The sequence below is a fragment of the Diadema setosum genome, chromosome 17 (genome assembly GCF_964275005.1).
Source record: "Diadema setosum chromosome 17, eeDiaSeto1, whole genome shotgun sequence".
Taxonomy (NCBI): Eukaryota; Metazoa; Echinodermata; class Echinoidea; order Diadematoida; family Diadematidae; genus Diadema; species Diadema setosum.
Genome location: NC_092701.1, coordinates 13216276 through 13236187, shown reverse-complemented (window position 1 = coordinate 13236187; position 19912 = coordinate 13216276). Strand labels below are relative to the sequence as shown.

Below are 19912 nucleotides of genomic sequence, written 5' to 3'. Positions count from 1 at the left end.
CCCTGTCAAATCCTACACAGTAGCTGTCTTACCCCCAAATGGAGCCACCACGGCATGTCAAAGGAAAGGCTATCCCATTTGATATAGTGCTTTGGCTGTCATTGTTTTTTTTTTTCTCCCCTGAACATTTGACCTTTTGTAGAACGAGGTCTCCTCCCCCCAGCGACAATATATTGTATCATGTTTAAAGTGAGAACTGGGTCTGTGATGCAGTGACTCTGGGGGAGTAATCCTATCTTTGAAGCAATGGGCCAAGTGCCTGCTAGTGTATTCTCACACAAACTGTACAGTGCTACTCATTCGCATGTATGAGACCTTTTGTGCAATAAAGCTGATTAATGTTGTGCAATTATGAAAGAAATATAATCATTTGCCAGGTCATTTGCATTTAAGTGGGCACCTAGCCCATTATTGCTTCAAAGATTGGATTATTTCCCACATTCCCCAAATGACCTAGCAAAAATTATTATAATTCTATCATAATTGCACAACATTAATCAGCTTTATTGAATAAAGGTCTCATACATGTGAATGAGTAGCACTGTACTGTTTGTGAGAGAATGAATTAGTGCCCAGCATTAATCTATCATTTCCCCCTGATGTGTTTCCTCCCAAGCTTTTAGGTCTGCAAGAACCATTCCAGTGGTTAGGAAGGATAAAACGTCAAATTGTAATTATTGCCTAGCTATGTGTGCAGCCCATCATATACAAAATGTACACGTCTACTTTTTGAGGGATCTTAGATTTTGATTTTTCATAGATGGACTCTGTGTATGTGAATTGTGTCATAAGCCATAATTCAGCAAGTCCAACCCGTGTTGGTGAAGGGAGTTTCATTCTGTATATAGCTATTACAATTCGGGTATGTATTGGGATAGGGGTATCTTTGATGGACTGCTGTTACACAACATAGCAATGTGAGATCAGACGGGAAAGGTAAAAATGCTGTTTTTTTCACCAATAATATGCCTTTTCAGCCCTCAGAATACTCCAATGCTGTTTACAGCCTGGTTGTCATCTCTGGGTTACATGGTATCCAATTATCCTGGTATTCAGAGAGTATTATTATGATGATGACTGCATTTATTTGCTTTAACTTATAGTCTCTTTGGCTGTCTACATGTATCTTCTCAATTGTATTTGCTGTACATTAATATGGTCTTGATATGCATATCTCCTCTACATACATATGTACATGTATGTATATGAAGAGTTTGTTTGCAAAAACCGATAAGTCCATATTTGCCAAATGGAGATATTTGCGATTAAAGGTCAAGAAAAATAAAGAGAATAATAAGAAAATTTTTGCTTCTTTTGACCATAACTTCAAAAATATACCTTTATATGTAGTGACCAATATATCATTTAAAAGGTATTATTTTGTACTTTATGACAGATATCGTATTTCAAAATCTTCAAAAATGGACTTATCGGTTTTTGCAAACAAACCCTTCATATATGTACACTAGTGATAGAGGAATGTAAAAAAATGTAAATGTACAACTGGTTTGAAAGATGATCCCACCTACTCCTTCTCTACCCCTCAAAAATAGGGACACAACTCTTGGCTAGTGTTTCTGCTGAATGTAACCATACAAGTTGCATAAATGTATACATGTTAAACTCATGATGGGATGGACTTGGACACTTTGGTAATGGGATTGCTAACTGAGAGGAGTTCTTTTACAAAAATGATTCTGAGAGATTAACGAAATATTTGTTTTACACATGTATCTTAGAAATAGCAGGTCTTTTAACCACTCTTCATTCGATTGTTATTTGCTGTTTGTACATGTACAAGTACATGTACCCCCCCCCCCCAAAAAAAAAAGTTCTTGTACTCAGGACATATGTGATAAAATGACTTTATCGCACTGTAGAATCAATTCATGTAAGTTTTACATATTGGTGCCTTTTGGAATTTCAGAGGTGGAAGTACTTGTATGATTATGTTATACTTATTTATTCAATCTTTTTTCAAGTATTGTAGCCCTTCTCAATGTACAAGTTGTTCTTCCAAGGGGACCTGCATACCTAAATAGCAATCAGAAATGTAGAATGGTACAAAGATTAAGAATAAACGGTAAAAAGAAATCATTTTAATCCATTTTTTTTTGTAATTTCAAAGACATTTTCAGAAGGTAGTATGCTTTCAATTCATTTATTTCTTTCAGCAAATTCAGAATGTTGAAAAAATATTTGCTATCCATCCAAAGATCTGAGGAAAAGTCTCTTGCAATGCATTGATATGGAGCTCTTCATTGAAATATTAACTCTAGTGTAATATTTAACTTTATACCTTGGTGTTGCTGTTGTTTTGTTCATGTAAATTCATGCTGAAAACAAATGCAGTGATGTAGAAAGTTTAGTTCCCGAGAGGATGAATTGGTTCCTTACACTGTCTTCCTCTATTTCCCCTACAATACCAGGACAAACTGTTGAGCCCAGATGAACTCCAAGACTTGACGTGCAGTGATGGGGAGGGAACTCTTCTCTATACCTCCGACTCTGACAACCCACAGAACTCAACGGTGAGCTAACAAGTAGCCTGATTCATTATTGCAATACCAACATCTAAACTTCAGCTTCATTTTTTTTTTTTTTTTTAAGAAACATCTTTAAATACAGTAGGACCTTGATTATCCGGCCACGTTGGGACCGGCAGGCGTCCAGATAATCGATTTGGCTGGATAAGAGAGATATGCTCAAATGCAGCACTTTCTGGCATATCGTGCTAGGGGTATATACATGTTATTATCAATTCACTAGTATTATGATTATCTGCATTGCATTGTCATGTTTCATACTTTAAATTGATACCGAATGGAAATTGAATATAAGTAAAATATCCCTTCATGTATTGTTTGTTTGATTGACATTGACTGACAATGAGATCAATATTGAGACTCATCGAATCCTGCCGCTGCATTGTACTGTAACCGCTGCTGTGAACTCAGTGTCAGTGACAAGCGCGGCACCAGTCATTGACTTCGTTTTAAGAACTGACTTAAAAGTTAACAGTCTGCTGTGATGATTGGAATGTGTCCCGCCGTGTATTCGCATGATAATGGTTGAACATCTGTTTGAGTGAGATTGGCACTAAAAGTGCATGGAAACATAAACAGATTTGTTAGCCAGTCGACGTCCAGAAAACAGAGAATTGTGATAATTGATGGCTGGATAATTGAGGTCCTACTGTATGTAGTACATGCCCACAATGCTACATTATTGCATAAAAAAAAAAAGATAAAAAACAAAATACTATATGGTACTGTATGTAGGATGTAACTCTCTTCAGCTTCCAAGTACAGATTATGTATAAGGAGATGTTTATGATTTGAGAGTGGAAGGATCGTGAATGAACATTACGACAATAAATGTTTATGTTACAAAACTGTACCTCTGACACTGGCACGCTACTTCCTTCCACTGTGTTGTTAAAGATAATAAAAAGTTTTGGTACCTCAAAAGTTTCCCTGAATTTCCTTGTCTTAGTTTGTGTTTCAGGTTAAAGTACCTTTCATATAACTAACATTGTGAGACTTACTCGCCCCAAAGTGCTCTCATGTCTTAGTAATCATGCAAAATCAACAGCGACCAGCAGCCCCATACGCATAGCGACCAGCAGCCCCATACGCATAGCGTAATGGGGCTTCGCATTGTAGCATTCAGGATCATGACAGATTTAGTATCACGGGTAAATATCAACTTAAAATCCAAAAATTTCTTCAATTTGAAGACTTACCAATTAAGTTGAAGTATTGAAAACAGGCTTCGGACAACGTTTGGTTCTGCCAATAGTCCCTTTCTGTTAGAATTGATGACTGAATGTGACTCGGTCGAGAGGACCTTGGGAGAGCTACAATTGTACATACACTGAATACTACAGCCAATGCATGCGATCGCGAACACATCACATGCGCACAAATTTCAAATCCATGAACGGATAAGATGTTTGTGTGCGCATGCGCTGGCCGTAGTATTCAGTGTACATGTATGTAGCTCTCCCAAGGTCCTCTCGACCGAGTCACATTCAATCATCAATTCGAACAGAAAGGGACTATTGGCAGAACCAAACGTTGTCCGAAGCCTGTTTTCAATACTTCAACTTAATTGGTAAGTCTTCAAATTGAAGAAATTTTTGGATTTTAAGTTGACATTTACCCGCGATACTAAATCTGTCATGATCCTGAATGTTACAATGCGAAGCCCCATTACGCTATGCGTGTGGGGCTGCTGGTCGCAGTCAGTGGTTTCGTACAATACTACCTCGCCGCCGTACGGCGGCGGCTCTGGTACGAAACCATTATTGCATGATTACTAAGACATGAGAGCACTTTGGGGCGAGTAAGTCTCACAGACAACGTACTTTAACCTGAAACACAAACTAAGACAAGGAAATTCAGGGAAACTTTTGAGGTACCAAAACTTTTTATTATCTTTAAGCCAGAAAGGATGTTATCAGTCACTGGAATTATCTTTCATACAGATACTGCTGTTTGAGTTCACTCTGGATTCATGCTTGCTCCAGAAGACATTGACTAGAGTTTATTTTCAGTGAGATTTTATCTGATTAAAAAAGAACTGGTACAGTATGTGAAATGTATGACTGTACAATGTAGAGTTGATGTGAGCAAGGGGTGAATATATGTTATAAACAGTGAGAGCCTACCATACACCATGTGTACAATGTAGTGTCTGGGTGTGTATAGTGCATGGAAAGGTTGCCATTGTCATGCCACAAACAAAACTTCAGCAGAAATATGGTGAGGCATTGTGTGCAAAAGTGAATGACTTTCACTTTCAAGTTATTAATACATAACAAACAGATGCTGATCTGTGCTGGATTGCATAAAATGTACATGTACATTGTACATTTTGTAACTTTCACCAGACCTTTCTCACATGATACCATTGAATTGCAGTGTCATACCTTACAGTCAGTCTGAAACTGATGTCAGTCTGTCAGTTGTTTCAGAAAATGCAATTTTATCAAGACTGTTTCACCTTTTAGCTCTATAAAGAAAAAAAAAAGTAAATTGCTGTATCATGATTCATTACTGAGCACTAATTGATTTGTTGTCATTCAGTGCTTCTGAAATCATTTCCCTCAAGTTAACCACATTTTAATGTGGTACTCCTACCACTAGACATCTGACCTGATCTAGGACCCCGTTTACAGTGTTGGGCTGGGCCGAGCCGCGGCCAAGCCGCGGCTGAGCCCCGCAATTTTGTCCGTTTACACTGCTGGGCTCGGCCGCGCTTTTATTTCAAACCTTTCAATATTTTGTCGTAGTGGGGCTCTGCTTGTAAACAAACGCAATTTGGTATAGCCTGGTTTTCAGACCCTTTGCCAACTGGATTCCGTGGCGATGAAGTCGCCGTTCGGGCAAAGGCCTTTGCCGAAGGAAAAATCCTTTGCAGGACAAAACCACCTTAAACTATACTAGTTTTCGACGTTGAGGGGGTTGATATCGTGAATAGCGAAATAGTACGGGCAGAGGGTCTGGAAGCCAGACTAAAATTGGCCGCGCATTTGGCCCAGTTTGCGTTTACACCAAGAAGAGGCCGAGACCACCTCCAGAGTGTGGCCAAATGCGCGGCCAATTTTGGCCTGGCATTTGGCCTTTTGCGCGTTTACACTGAAATGAAGGAGGGCTCAGCCCCGGCTCGGCCCCGGCCGAGCCTCGCACTGTAAACGGGGTCATAGGCACTCCGTATCTCATTAGAGTGTCTTATAGTGCAATCTAATACCTACATGATATGTACATGAACTGATAGCATTATATGAAGCATAATAAAAGTATGTCAAGTATTTTGAGAATACTAGCAGATAACAAAGAAGAATTATGAGTGGACTAATGACATGAAAAGATAATATGTAATGCGCCAGGATGTGAGACAGATAAAAAAATGATGTGAACTTGTGTCTTCTCCTTATGTAGTGATATCAAGGAAGCAGTAAACATTAAAGGACAAGTTCACCTTCATAGACATGTGGATTAAGTGAATGCCACAATATTAATAGAACACATTGACCGGCAACAGTTTGAAGAAAATTGGACAATCCATTCAAAAGAGCTTTATGAATTTTTGAAGTTTCTGCTTAGTCACTGCTGGATAAGAAGACTACTACAGCTTGTGATGTCATATGTATACAATGATATAAAGAAAATATAAAGAAAATTCAAGATATTTTCACTTTTCTTGCATAATAAAAGAACACTTGACTTCCCTCTTTCAGAAGGCAAGGAGAATAATATTACCCTTAACATACGTCAGGGACGAGTCGGAGAAATGTGCACTTTTTTTCAAAAAGTAAAATTTTGTGAAATTCTTTTTATATTTTCCTTATATTGTTGTACGCATGTGACATCATACGCTATAGTACATGTAGTCTTCTCATCCAGTAGTGACTGTGCAGATACTTAAAAAATTCATAACTTTTGAACGGAATGTCCGATTTTCCCCAAACTTTCACTGATGTGTTCTACTAATATTGCTGCATTCACTCAATCCACATGTCATGTATATGAAGGTGTACTTGTCCTTTAACTATAATGACTGCTCTTTTTCCAGTATTAAAGCATATGATATGTGTACTCCATCATTGGAAAAGCAAAATGAAAGTAGAAGTGTGAATGGAGAGGTGTGAAACTGAAATGCTACGAATTGTGTATTTAAAGTTAACTGCTCTGTGTATGGCACATGAATTGTATTATCTCTTTATGTGCCACATTCTCGTGTCCCACTCAGTTAATGGCGTACCAAACTCACATATTTTGCTCAAATGCACAAGCCTGCCCCAACCGATTGATAAATTGGCAAATGCTACAGTAAAATAAAAGCTTCACTCGCGACTCCATTCCTCACACAGGTAGCTCTGTTGCCTTGTACATTGCAGTATGCAAAACAGGATAACAATTTTGTCTTCTGTGCTTAGACTATTTGCTTTGTCATTTCCACTAGCAAGCTGTATACTGTATACACTATTTCAACAAGGAACTGGAGAGGCAAGCCTGAGAAGATCAGGGCCCTGTTCAGGGCCCTGTTTTGTGAAGAGTTAAAATTGATTATAAAGTTGATTTCTATTATATGGCAGCCTGTGTGGTAAGGAAAAAAAAAAAAATGATTATATCTTTTGATAAAACAGGGTCCAGGTTCTTGCGATAATGATTGTTATACATGTATTGTTATCATCATACAGTCATGATAATAAACATCTTTCCTTGGAATTGGAGTTTTAAATGCATTAAGAAAGTTGTTGTAGTGAATATACACGCGTATGTGTGATACCACGAGCGTAAAGAGATACAATGTATTCATGAAGAACCTGACAGTAACATTATTGAGCTTCTATTAAATGAACCAAGTTTATCTTTGTTTATATTTCTACATTGTGTATTGTGGTTAACGATGTACTTGCACGTCACATCCCATGATCACCATAATAAGCACGAAATCATTGTGTATCTACAATAGTTTGATGCATGGTTTTCATTCGTTGACTTTGCAATGAAGGCTTGTGTATATTGAATCCCGAGTGAGTAGATTGAGTGAAGATTATGTATTCTATGATATAATGTATCATTTGCAGGCTGATTTCAGAGACAGAGTGTGCAACCATGAGGAGAGTTATCCACTCTTTGTCAGTCTCTCTCAAGAACTGCACAGACAGATTGATCTCGACAAGCTGATAGACCAGGTAGGATGGCAGTGTAGGAAAATCACTGATATCCAATGGCATGACGATAATACTGTAAATATTCTAAAGATACCTTATGTTAGGATGGTCTGTGAGATACAGTTGGAGCGTTGTGGTCTCTGTTAAAGTTTCAAATATTTTAATGTAGGATTGCAATCATACATCAGCTAAAAAAACCAAAGTACTTATTCTTTTCATTTTGATGTACCTACAGTACATCAAAATTATGTCCTTGCCCATAATAAACTCCTTTATAGATTTAGAAAATGTCATGGTTTGATTGTCTGTTTGGGTTCACCACATAATTGGAAAGTTATACTGAAGTTTGACATTAACTGATTTTGAATTAATGTCAATGAGGCTACCGTCCTTGTGGAGAGAATTTGTTGAATATTGAATTGCTGTCATGTGCCCACATCATTTTCCTCTTTATCCAGAGCAACTTGTTATTATTCAGCTTTTCCCAACAAGATGTTTCGTGGTCTATGCTGTGAGAGTGGTATCGACTATCACGCAAGACATTTTGAATTGTCCTGCAGATGACAGAAATTTAGTCAGTAAAAATATGTAATAACGGTGTGTAGTTGACAACTGCACAATTCAGTATTCTTGTAGCAGAAAGTCCTTATAATTCAAAGGACAGAATTTGTGTGTGGGGTAAGGGGGGGGGGGGGTGAGGAGGGCAGGTGTTTAAATTGCTGGTACATGTAGTTTCTGCAAATCATTTCAAATTTGTGGTATCATTTTATGTTTGCTCGTAAATAAGATACTTTGGGTTTGGCAGTAAACAAAATTTCTCTACCTGTACATCGAGTGACGCCTGGTTGGGTAATCTCAATAAACCTTCAACATACTGCACAATGAAATTCCTTATCAGCTCAGGATTTTCAAGACTGAAAAGCCTGAATTTAATGACATACCCTGATCTCTTAACAGCTTAATCTCACCGATGATGATCTCCTACACAGTAGGATAAAGGCTCTCTTGGCATCAAAAGAGGTAAGTGATCTATAGAATGGAGCCAAGAGGGGGTAAAAGCCAAAGCATGAAAGCCTCAAGGAGCATGCGAAAACTCTATTTCTAAATCTCACAATGCATTGATTCATTATTCTTATATTATTTTTTTTTGAGGCGAAAAGCAGAGATATAGTTTGATTTCTCCTTGATGATCTTAGCTCAGGAAGTAGTAACACAAACAGTAGTATTAAACACGCATAATACATAAAGTGCACTGCTCAGGGGAAGGCTAGACTGACGAGTCTCTCTCTTTTTTATTTAAGGGGGGGGGGGGAGGGTGGGGATGGAGATGAAGATAGGCTACTGTTACTGAAGCTGTTTGTGTCATTGGATGAAAAATATTCAAATATATTGCCTTGGTTTTAATCACAAGATAAATACAAAACAAACAGTTATGATGAGTGTGCTGGTTGTGCGCTCAGTATTGGGATGCAGATAATTGTTTGATTTTTTTTCTCCTTACAACATAGGTCCAAAAGTTTGCTCGCTTTCAGCAGACCCTGCAGGATGTTTACGAATTTGCGCTGAAACTTCCCGGAGATGCCTGTCCAGCCCCCACCACAGTGCCTCCCCCCACAGAGGCGCCAACCACCCCTGCTGCAACGACGCCCTCCTCTTCCCCCTCATCCACATCAGATGGCCCCACCCTCGACTCACGCCCTGGCTCCCCTGTCCCTGGGAATACCTCTCAGTCCATGGACACAAGCACCCAGCCATCTGTCACGATACTTGGCCATGACTTCCTGACAAACTTCACCAACGCATCTTTGAGTTGGAATGCATCATGGTTCAATGTGACTTCCACCAAGGTTCCCTCAACCACCCCCACGCCCGTTTTCAGCACACCCATCAACAAACCCAAGCCCAAACCCAAGCCCAATGTCAAACCCAAAACCAAGAGTGAGGAGCAGAAAGAGAAAGTGGCGCAGCTCTACCGCTTCTGGGCCAAGATGCAGTACAGGTTTGTTTTCATTATTTGTTTGGTGTGTTTTGCTCACAGAGAAACCAGTTTTCCCTTTTGTTTGTTGGGCTTATGTGATCTTTATCTTATTTTTTATTTTTTATTTTTTTTTAAATAGAAATGCCAATGTCCAGGATAAGAGGTAATCTGTGTGTATAATATTCTGAAATTTTCTTTCCAGTGATTTCCAGAGTTGGATGATTAAATGCAATTCATTTAAATGTAGTGCTGTATATATTTTCATCTTCTACCTGATATTTGCAAGACTTTTAGTAGCCATTTGCTCTCTCTATCCAATTTTATGCATTTTCATTTTCTTAAACCTTTTTTGTGACCCTGGAACTTCAGTGTGTGTGGGGTGCAGCCCAGGGTGAACGAGGCACTGCTAGCCAAGGGAGACATCAGGGGACTGAAGCTGACTCGTGTCCAGAAGAAGAGTCTTGGCCTGCTCCTCCACGTCTTGTTCAGCCGACCAACCATCCTCTACTCCCCCAACACACCAGATGTGCGGGACCTCATAGACAAAGTAGGCCATATGTCATGCAGTCAGCTTCAATATTTGATTTGGAGACTCAAGGAATTATTGATGGCATTCTAAGATTGATGCAGAATCTAGAGAAGGAAATGGAAATGCTCAGCTTTTGACAGTGACAAAGCATTGAAATGGCCGAGATTGATTTCAAATATCACATTCTTAAAAAAGGCAACTGAAGTAGTAACAGAGACCATGAGACATAAAAAAAAGTTATACTTTCTCTCAATTTTCAACACTTTTGAAGCAATGCAGGGATAAAAATACTCAATATTGGCAGAGCAAATATTAGTGTGTTGGAGTGAGTTTTGTCAGAATTATGAGGGATATCAAAGAAGAACTGCTGTCATCTGATAATAGTTTTATGCCATCTCTTTGATGCAAAGATTACCTTGTCTTCAATATCTTTATGCAGTCATGCAGTTTAATATCTCAATTGTATAAAAAAGCTCATTTATATATGATATCACTGAAGGTTTTTTTTTTTTCAAGTTTTAGATTTTACAAGCAGTTTGAATTATGTCAAATGCAGGATATTATAAAGTTTATTTTCACCCTGCCGATTTACATGACAGAGACGGTAAAATCACTTCAAATCACACAAAATGTTAATGGTCCTGTTTACCTTTGGGAGCAGTGATTTAAAAAATGTTCAAGATATCACATTTGATGCATATGTGTAGAGGTCTGTTGTATCACAAAACGTCCTACCATATACATTTTCGCAATAAAGCCTAAAATATATGGAGCTATCAGTGTTTTTCTCAATAAACCACAACTGTAGACGGTTTAGTCTGGAAACATTTTTATTATAACTGTTGTTCACATTTTGTGTATTTAACAGCACTTAACATTGATTATGCGGATTCAAATTTTTACAGTGGTTGTTTCTATCCCTAGCTCACATTTTAGAACTATTTTAAAGCACTAATGCTGGGTTTTTGTTTCATCTGCAAATGGTAAATTATGCCTTTAATGTTGATCAGTCAATGGTTTTGAAATATTTCCCCTTCCCTTTATTTCCTGTTTGTTTTCCTTCCAAAGGCAAGTGATTTCATCTACCTGGCCAAGAACATCTCTCACAGTGCTGAAGTGTGGTTGAATGTCTCCCACACCATCAGGGAGTACCTGGAGAAGAATACTACCCAGCAGGCTCTGGAGTTCCTGGGCAAGGTGAGTTGTCCTGGAGTCAAAATGGACTCTACAATTGAGATCTGTCTGTGTGTAGCTGCATAGCTCATACTCACTCAAGGTTGATGAGTCTAGATGGATTGATAAAGAAAGAAAGAAAAATAAAACAAAACAAAACAAAACAAAACAAAACAAAACAAAACAAAACAAAACAAAACAAAACAAGACTGTGATGTATATAAAAAGAACTTGGCAAGGTTCCATCGTGTTTGAGCATTGTTTCAGTTATGCTCTAAATGCGTGGTTTCATTTTGCAATCTCTATTTTTCTTTCCATTAGCAAACAATGGCTTTTATTATTGGTTATGGAACAGATCCTGAGCTGATGTGATTTATCTATGGCTTTGAATAGTGCACTATCAGTTTAGGAATATGGTTAAGTATCCACATCAGGCCTAGACAAATCAAAGTTGTAAATACACTTCATTAACAATAACGAATAGTACATGGCCATTCTCCCACTATTCTAGCCTGTATGCACTCCAATGCATAATTATCCCTTTTACTATTCTATTTTGACTGAGATGAAATGATATTGCACTTGAGCTAATTATGCAGATCTGTTGTGCATATGATATTGTAAAATGGATTCAAGATTATACACTGTTGGTGAATGTTATATGGAATAAATGTCAGAGAATGATGTGTGTGAGGAGTAAATAACAACAAACCATATCCAGGGCTGCACACTAACCCATATTTTCTACTGGTCTGACTTGTCTGTCGGACCAGTAAGTACCCAGTTTTTCCTTGTTTTACTTGTCCATTCCTGACATAATTGCTTGTCCGATAGTGATTTTTACTGGTGAGGGACCTTCGGACCATTGCCAGTTAACAGCATTGTCATATCTTTCCTTGCCTATATTGTAGATGGAAGAGGAGCTGAGTGAACATCCAGAATTCCTGAGCAACTCCACCTTGAGTCCCGACCTCCAGGCCTTCATCACCAACAGCTCCCTCGTCTCCGTGCCCTACATCCGCAATCACCTCGACGTCATCGACAACGCTGCCTGCGCCTGGCTGGAGCTTACCAGACCCATCCAATGGGACTTCTTTGTGGGCTTCCCAGATGAGGAGACTATGGTGAAGTATGCCCTGGAGGAGTCAACCGCTGACGGGAGGACAGTGTTTGCGAGTGAGCCACCTGACTTGTTTCATTATGATCTCTGATCTGGAGGGCATTGACATTGCAAAATAATCCTGTTTGTAAACAGTGTTAGAAACAAAGTTGATTCTAGTTGTCCCCCCCCCCCCCCCCTATTTACAGATATGCAGAGAAGTGATATTGTGTTATATGATATGGCCCGTAGGGCTTTTGCTCTAAAGTTGATTGAATTTGTGTATTGCAGTCATTGCAGTGTCATGTACCATTGAAGCAACAACGTAATGTCAGAGGCTAGTGGGTTGTTCCTGGCTGCTACCAGGGAAAATGATCTTTGTGAAAGGGGAGTTTTTCATGTGACAAAATAATCCTGTTTGTATACAGTGTTATCTTGTGGTCATTCCCCCCCCCCCTTTTTTTGTAACATCTGTAGGGAAGTGAAATTATGTTATGATTATGATACGGGCCCTTGAGGCTCATGCTGTAAAACTGATTGCATTTTGTTGTAAATTGCAGTCTTTGCTGCAGTGACCATAGCAACAACCTAATGCCTGAGGCTAGCTGCTTGATCTTTGCTGCTACCATTGAAGCTAAAAAACAATTATTCCAGCTTGCCATGTTTCCTAATCTCTTTATAAAACAGGTCACTGAAATGTCAAGAACGTCTAGAACGTCAAGAACATTTTGATTGTATGAACTAATGGTGGAAAAAGATGAAGAAACTGTCAAAAGAAAGTTCATGGTATTGTGACATTATAAATCTATCTGACTATATATTCTGCATTATCAATTTTGCCTTCAGTGATATTCTGTGATAGAGGAAACTCTTGGACAAATGATTTTTGTGCTAATCCATTTCAGTCAGTTTTACCCATTTATATTTTTGTGGATGAATACTACGGTTATATATTCTTTTAGTACATTCATCGTCACCATAGTTTGGTCCACATTTACAGTAATTGCTCTGTAAATGCATTTTGTCCATTTACCTCTACATCTAAATGAATATATTGAAGCCTCCTTTCTTGAGGCATTCAGGTCAAACATACAGAATGTGACATGGCAGCTACTCCAATTGAGGACCTTTGGTCCTCTACCTACAATGTACATGTACATTTTAGGATCATCAAACCTGTTGAACACTGTATGTCTTCAGCTAAATAAACTCTTTAGTGTGTAGTACTGTAGTACAGAATCCTATATTGGAAGACGGGAATGGACTAGATGGCATTACTGTAAAACAAGGAGTGTTCATGTGCATTTTAATTTTGTTAATTTTGGGAGCGCCAAAATTCGCGAAATCAAAATGCATGCGAAAGTTCTTGCCCACACAATATGCATTGGGTACAAGTGGCAATTGAAAATTTCATGCTGCGAGAAACGCTGTCTGCTCCAATTCATGAAATTTTTATGCCGCGAATATATTGTGTTCTACAGTATCACATCCCAAACAATGGGAGAAGGAGAAAGATAAAGTAAAGATGACCTGGAAAAATACTTGGGTACTTGTTTCCTGTGTCACCAACCTTTGTATTCCAATCTGTTCTCTCACAGGTGTCGCATTCCAGACAGATGAGAATGGTAATCTCCCATCCCATACTGTCTACAAGATCCGCCAGAACTCCTCCTTCACCGACAGGACTGACCTGGTGCGCCGACGATTCTGGCGTCCCGGGGCCAACCACCACCGCATCCTCGGCTACTACACCTATGGCTTTGTCTGGGTGCAGGACATCATTGACCGTGCGCTCATAGATAAGAGGGTGGGGCGGACTGTCATTGAGCCAGGCAGCTACTCACAAGAGTTCCCCTATCCTTGTTATGTTTCTGACATGTGAGTATAAAATCAGTGGACTATTTTATCAATAATCGCACAGGTTTGCCCCAAAGAAATTCTGTGAATTGCTCATTTAGGCCTGTCAAATCTACTACTGGTTATCGTCCAAGCAACACTATCAAGCATTTACATGTATGACAAATTCTCTACTTGTATTTTAAGCTGTGAGATAGTGATATGCAGTATGTGAAGTTTGATCGTAAAACATGCTAAATATTTTTCTTAAAGATTTAAAACTAAGTCTGTCTGTCATCAGGTCAGGCAAAGTAAAACCTTTCCAATGATACCTCACTTGTTGTATAACAAGGAATATTCTTAAAATTATGATTAAAAAAGTAAAAATAAAATTCCCAAATATTAGTAATATTTTCTTTGTTTTTAGCAGCTTCATTCGTAAATATCTCAAATTAACATGACTGGAGTTCACCTGTTTTACCATCAAACTCTTCATGTGCACCATGTTTTAGCAATATGATGTAATTATTTGATTAGGCTTGTCTGATAATGGCCATATTAACTCTTCCTCTGCCAAGGTTCCCATTCACCATAGAGCAAGTCATGCCAATGGTCATGGTCATCTCCTGGGTGTACTCTGTAGCCATGCTGACCCAGAGCATTGTCTATGAGAAGGAGCTCCGTCTCAAAGAGGTATGTGTGTGCTCAGAGAGTTTTTTGTTTTGTGTTATTTATTTTCCTTTGTTGCTGAGCATTAACTATGTACCAATTTGTGTTCATAAAATTTTGTTGTCTTCTCACCTACGTATGCTGAAGAATGATATGCATTTCATGAACTCCGAGTCATAGCAGTAAGATTTCTTTATTCGCACTAATGGGACCTACACAGATTGTACAAACTATGCTTCTAATAATTTTCTGGTGTTTGACATCAGATCTATCCTTTCTTGTCAATATTGCATCATTTGAGAGTAATTTATTTTGTCAATTTTTATGTTTGCTGTACCTGCCCAAATAATTTTTGACAGCAATTTCATTTGTGGAGAAAAATATACTGAAACTCAAACAATTACATGTAATTATTGTCGAAGATGCCTGTTTTGTTTTAAATTTCTCCTTTGAATGCGGTTAAGTGTTAATTATTCAGTGCACAACAATCATAGTGATTCATTAATTTGTATGTATCATTTGAGCATTCAAGTAATGATGTGGTGTGCATTGTCAGCATTGTCAGCATTGTGTTCAGTGTACAGAGGATAATTACCTCTTCAAAGAGGATGTCTGTTATTATACTGAGTAGATATTCCATGCCTGATTTCCTGTAGCAAATGAGAGACATTGATGTTGAATCTGGCTGTGCAGGTAATGAAGATGATGGGACTAAGCAATGCAGTGCACTGGGTGGCCTGGTTCATCACCAGTTTCCTACAGCTCTCGGTGACGACCGGCGCCCTCACAGCCATGCTGATTGCAGGCAAGGTGCTGGCCAACAGTAACCCTGTCATCGTATGGCTCTTCCTCACCACTTTCTCTGTCTGCGTCATCAGCTTCAGGTGAGATTAGATTGATTTGATTTGATGTGATGTGATGTGATGTGATGTGATGTGATGTGATGTGATGTGATGTGATGTGATGTGATGTGATGTGATGTGATGTGATGTGATGTGATGTGATGTGATGTGATGTGATGTGATGTGATGTGATGTGATGTGATGTGATGTGATGTGATGTGATGTGATGTGATGTGATGTGATGTGATGTGATATATGATATGATTTGATGAATTCTCTGTATGGCATTGCTTTACGATTAAGTCAGTTTTAATTATCATTGTATTCACAAAAATTGCATTAGTCAGTCTGGTAATTTTGGACAATTTCCACAATTTTTTGTTACATGCACTGTATATGTCTGTAATATATTCACATGTGAAAGTAAAGGATTAGTTATTGCATTGATCCCTTTGCTCCATTCCACAATGAGCGCCTCGGGACTTGTAGAAGACAAATCCTACTTGCCTTCTGTCTTCCAGAAAAAGGAACAACAACATTTGAAGTAAATACATCCCTTCTGGAAAGCTCCAAGTGATAATTTCTTCATTTCATTGAGAAATGATGAGTGAAGGGTCTGAAGATTGTTAGGTTAAATCCGAAGTGACTTCACATCACTTCTCTTCCTTCCCCTCTTCTGTTATCCACTCAGTTTCCTGGTGAGTGCTCTCTTCTCCAAGGCCAAAGTGGCTGCAGCCTGTGCAGGCATCATGTACTTCACCAGCTTTGTGCCCTGCATCTACATCCAGATCAGAGAGGAGACGTGGGCCTATACCACCATCTCTTCCTCCGTCAAGTCTCTGGCTGTAAGTCTCATTAATTTCCCTCTTGAACCCTCTGTGTCCCACATAAATTATCTGTGTGTAGGTTTGTGTGTGAAATTTGTGCACAGTCAACTCATTAGCACTGAAATGGTTAACTGCAATTTTTTCTTCTTCAAATCAATAAATAGCAATAATTCATTTCATGTATTTGAAGTAGTGTAGATCACATGGTGAGAATGCATTCATGTTGCAAAATGATGCACAGGTATAGGACTATAAGTATAAGTATAAGAAGAGGTAATGAGATGTGAGACAGTTTAGATATACAGTGGTACAGTGAGGAATATATGTGAATATTTGTGTACATATTTACAAGTGATAAATGATAGTAATGAATAATCATGATGATGCATTATACTATTGAAATGCCTGATATCATTGAAAGGTCCTGATGTGCTGAAAAAAAAAAGAGAGGACATTTTCTGTCATGATGATTAAACAGGGCCTTCATTTCGTATTAAGAAATGTCTTTACAAGTAGCAAGCAGAGGTTGCTGTTCACACTTTCATGCTGTGTATGCCATACCTGAACATTTAAGCAACATAACATATTTCACAGCCTTATCAACCTTCATGAGAAGTTGTGGATACTTTGCAATCTTTTGCGTCTTATTTTTCCCCCTCAGTCCCTTTCCTGTACCACTGCCTTTGGTCTTGGGGCCCGGTACTTTGCCCTCTATGAGATCGGAGGCGTTGGGGTGCAGTGGCACACCCTGCATCTCAGTCCGGTAGAGCATGATGACTTCAACTTGCAGCAGGTGTTTGTGATGCTCATCATAGACAGTGTCCTCTACCTGCTCCTCACGTGGTATATTGAGGGCGTACATCCAGGTGACTGCCTTGCACTGATGCTTTCTATGTGCTGTCCTCTTCGTGAGGAGATTTATTAACCCCATACTCTGCTTTTTCACCATTTGACACATCAGCAGGATTGCTTTCTTCACCAATTAGTACCAATGTTTGGAAACTAATCATCAGTAGATAAAGATTATCTAATCCCTGTAATCTCTATTTTATCACTATGGCCTTCCAATTAGACTGGGGCACATTGTTCCTCCTGAATATATGGCTAACCTTCCTAGTTTGTTAACCTTGAAAAAAAAAATCATCTGAATGTTAATGGAAAGCATTTCAAATTACTTCTAAGAGCATGGGCACATAGAGGTTGAATGTCATGAAGAACCCAATTTTTAAAAAGTTTTTATGTTCCTTCTGAGAAATGTGTTCAAGTTTTTCTTTTCAATGTATTAAAATTATTAAAAAAAAGTTAATCAATCTGATTGATGCATGAGCTACACCTTGTATGTTGTTTGATAATTATTACATTTGTCAAACATCATGCATCATGTCTATTGAAAGTGCAAAGATAGCTGCCTTACTGCTTCTCCATTTAATGTTCATAATTTGTACACATGCACTATTTTCCAATCGTGCATAGGTGCGTATGGGCTTCCCAGGCCATGGTACTTCCCCGTCCAGCCCTCCTATTGGTTTGGTCCCAACTGCTTCAAGGGAAGCATGATGTCCAAGTCCTTCTGGAAGCCCAAGAGGTACTCTCATATCTCCGTAACGGAGGATGATCAAGCCATCGCCATGTCTAATTCTGAGGATGGTAAGTTCGTTCCACCAGATGGGACCTTTATATACTTGCATGGTTTGATATATTAACTCAACACCTCTAAGGAGTGGATACCAAAAAGGGAAGGTACATCATATGTCCCTTTGTGTGGAAGTAATGTTATGCTTTGTTCATGCTTCTTTCTTTGCATGATGATAAGTTACTCTATGGATGTGTCTTTCTTTATCCACAGAACCCGATTTTGAACCTGAACCTGTGGATCTAGAACTTGGTGTAACCATCGAGAACCTGACAAAGGTACATTGTATGTGACATTGTATGCTCTGTGTATCACAGAGAGCTGCTCCCCATTAGGATGATGACCAGTTGTATCAGACATTATTGAGATTTAGGCAGTGAAAGGTGGGAGAGATTTCCTAATGAATTCCAGAAAGATTTAGACAGGATGAATGTGCTGCTATTCCAACATCTCTCATTCCTGTGTTACATTCTCACATGATGTGATTGTTGCTTACTAGAATCAACTTCGGGGCTATGAAATGAAATAGTAGATGTGATTTGTCAAGAGTCATGGTACTTTGGTCCTCTCACACAAGACAGTTTCTCCAGTAAATGACTGTAGGCAAGAAAAAGAATGTAATTCAAGTTACATTACTTTGACAGAGAGAAAGAAGTGTGATAGCCTTGTATGATATGCAAGAGATTCCTCTTATTCTTTGTGATGTAATGTATATAGCAAGCTCTATATGAAGCTCTGTACTACTTGAAGTGGAACACATAAAAGATTTATAGCAGGGCTTGACACTTGCGTTTTTTTTTTTTTTTTTTTTTTTTTTTTTTTTCTGGTGGCCAGTTTGCACCACCAAAATCTTTTGATATGAAATTGTGGTAACCTGAAAAAGGAATGAGGTGACCCAAAATAAACAGAAACATGGCAGTCAGTTGTTAATCTTAAGTGCCTGATCGGGCCACTGAGAGATAGCCTTTTTGGAAATTTAATGGTCCAACATCAATTTGGCCACCAGGTCACCACTAATGTGAATCCCTGCTAATTGTATGTATGTACTCTGACTTCTATGTGACAGGATGTATCTGACAAATCACTTGATACTATCTCTGTGTGGTTGTGTTCAGGTTTACAGCACAGGGAAGAAGCTGGCTGTGAACAACCTGTGTCTGAATTTATATCAAGACCAGATAACATCCTTTCTTGGACACAACGGGGCAGGCAAAACAACTACAATGTGAGTAGATGTCTGAAGACTACATACAAGATGAGGCAACAATTAGTAATTTATGTAACAGAAAATGTAACAATTTGTAGAAGCTAGTGATAAAGACAACCTGTCCAACTCACGCATTTCAGTTAAATGCATACAGAAGTAAAGAAGAATTTTAAAGTTGTAAAATCTTGTATTGGTAGTAGTTTAAAGAAACTTCAATCTGCTACATGTGTTGGAAAGTTTAAAGTTATTCTGTTAATATTCTGTTGTGATTGTAGAATCCATGTGTGCATATTTCTCTAATTGATAAACAGCAATTTATTTTCCTGTTAAAACGACTTGATGCAAGAATCATTGAATTGCACAATTTTCTATACAGTTAGATTATGTTGACTCATATAATTGTATTATTTAAATGAAGCTTTTTTTTTCTTCTGT

The 19912-nt window shown here is 38.5% G+C and overlaps 1 protein-coding gene across 1 annotated transcript in view; it reads left to right on the top strand.

Moving 5' to 3' along the window:
- LOC140241189 (ATP-binding cassette sub-family A member 2-like) overlaps positions 1-19912 on the top strand; it is a 69895-nt gene that overhangs the window by 18977 nt on the left and 31006 nt on the right. Inside the window, exons 7-21 of the mRNA XM_072320949.1 lie at positions 2430-2531; positions 7598-7705; positions 8642-8704; positions 9193-9683; positions 10032-10209; positions 11260-11388; positions 12276-12540; positions 14062-14341; positions 14878-14992; positions 15662-15852; positions 16502-16655; positions 17299-17503; positions 18111-18284; positions 18484-18548; positions 19386-19495. Of these exons, the coding sequence (XP_072177050.1) occupies positions 2430-2531; positions 7598-7705; positions 8642-8704; positions 9193-9683; positions 10032-10209; positions 11260-11388; positions 12276-12540; positions 14062-14341; positions 14878-14992; positions 15662-15852; positions 16502-16655; positions 17299-17503; positions 18111-18284; positions 18484-18548; positions 19386-19495 (2630 nt within the window). The remainder of the gene's footprint in view (positions 1-2429; positions 2532-7597; positions 7706-8641; positions 8705-9192; positions 9684-10031; positions 10210-11259; positions 11389-12275; positions 12541-14061; positions 14342-14877; positions 14993-15661; positions 15853-16501; positions 16656-17298; positions 17504-18110; positions 18285-18483; positions 18549-19385; positions 19496-19912) is intronic.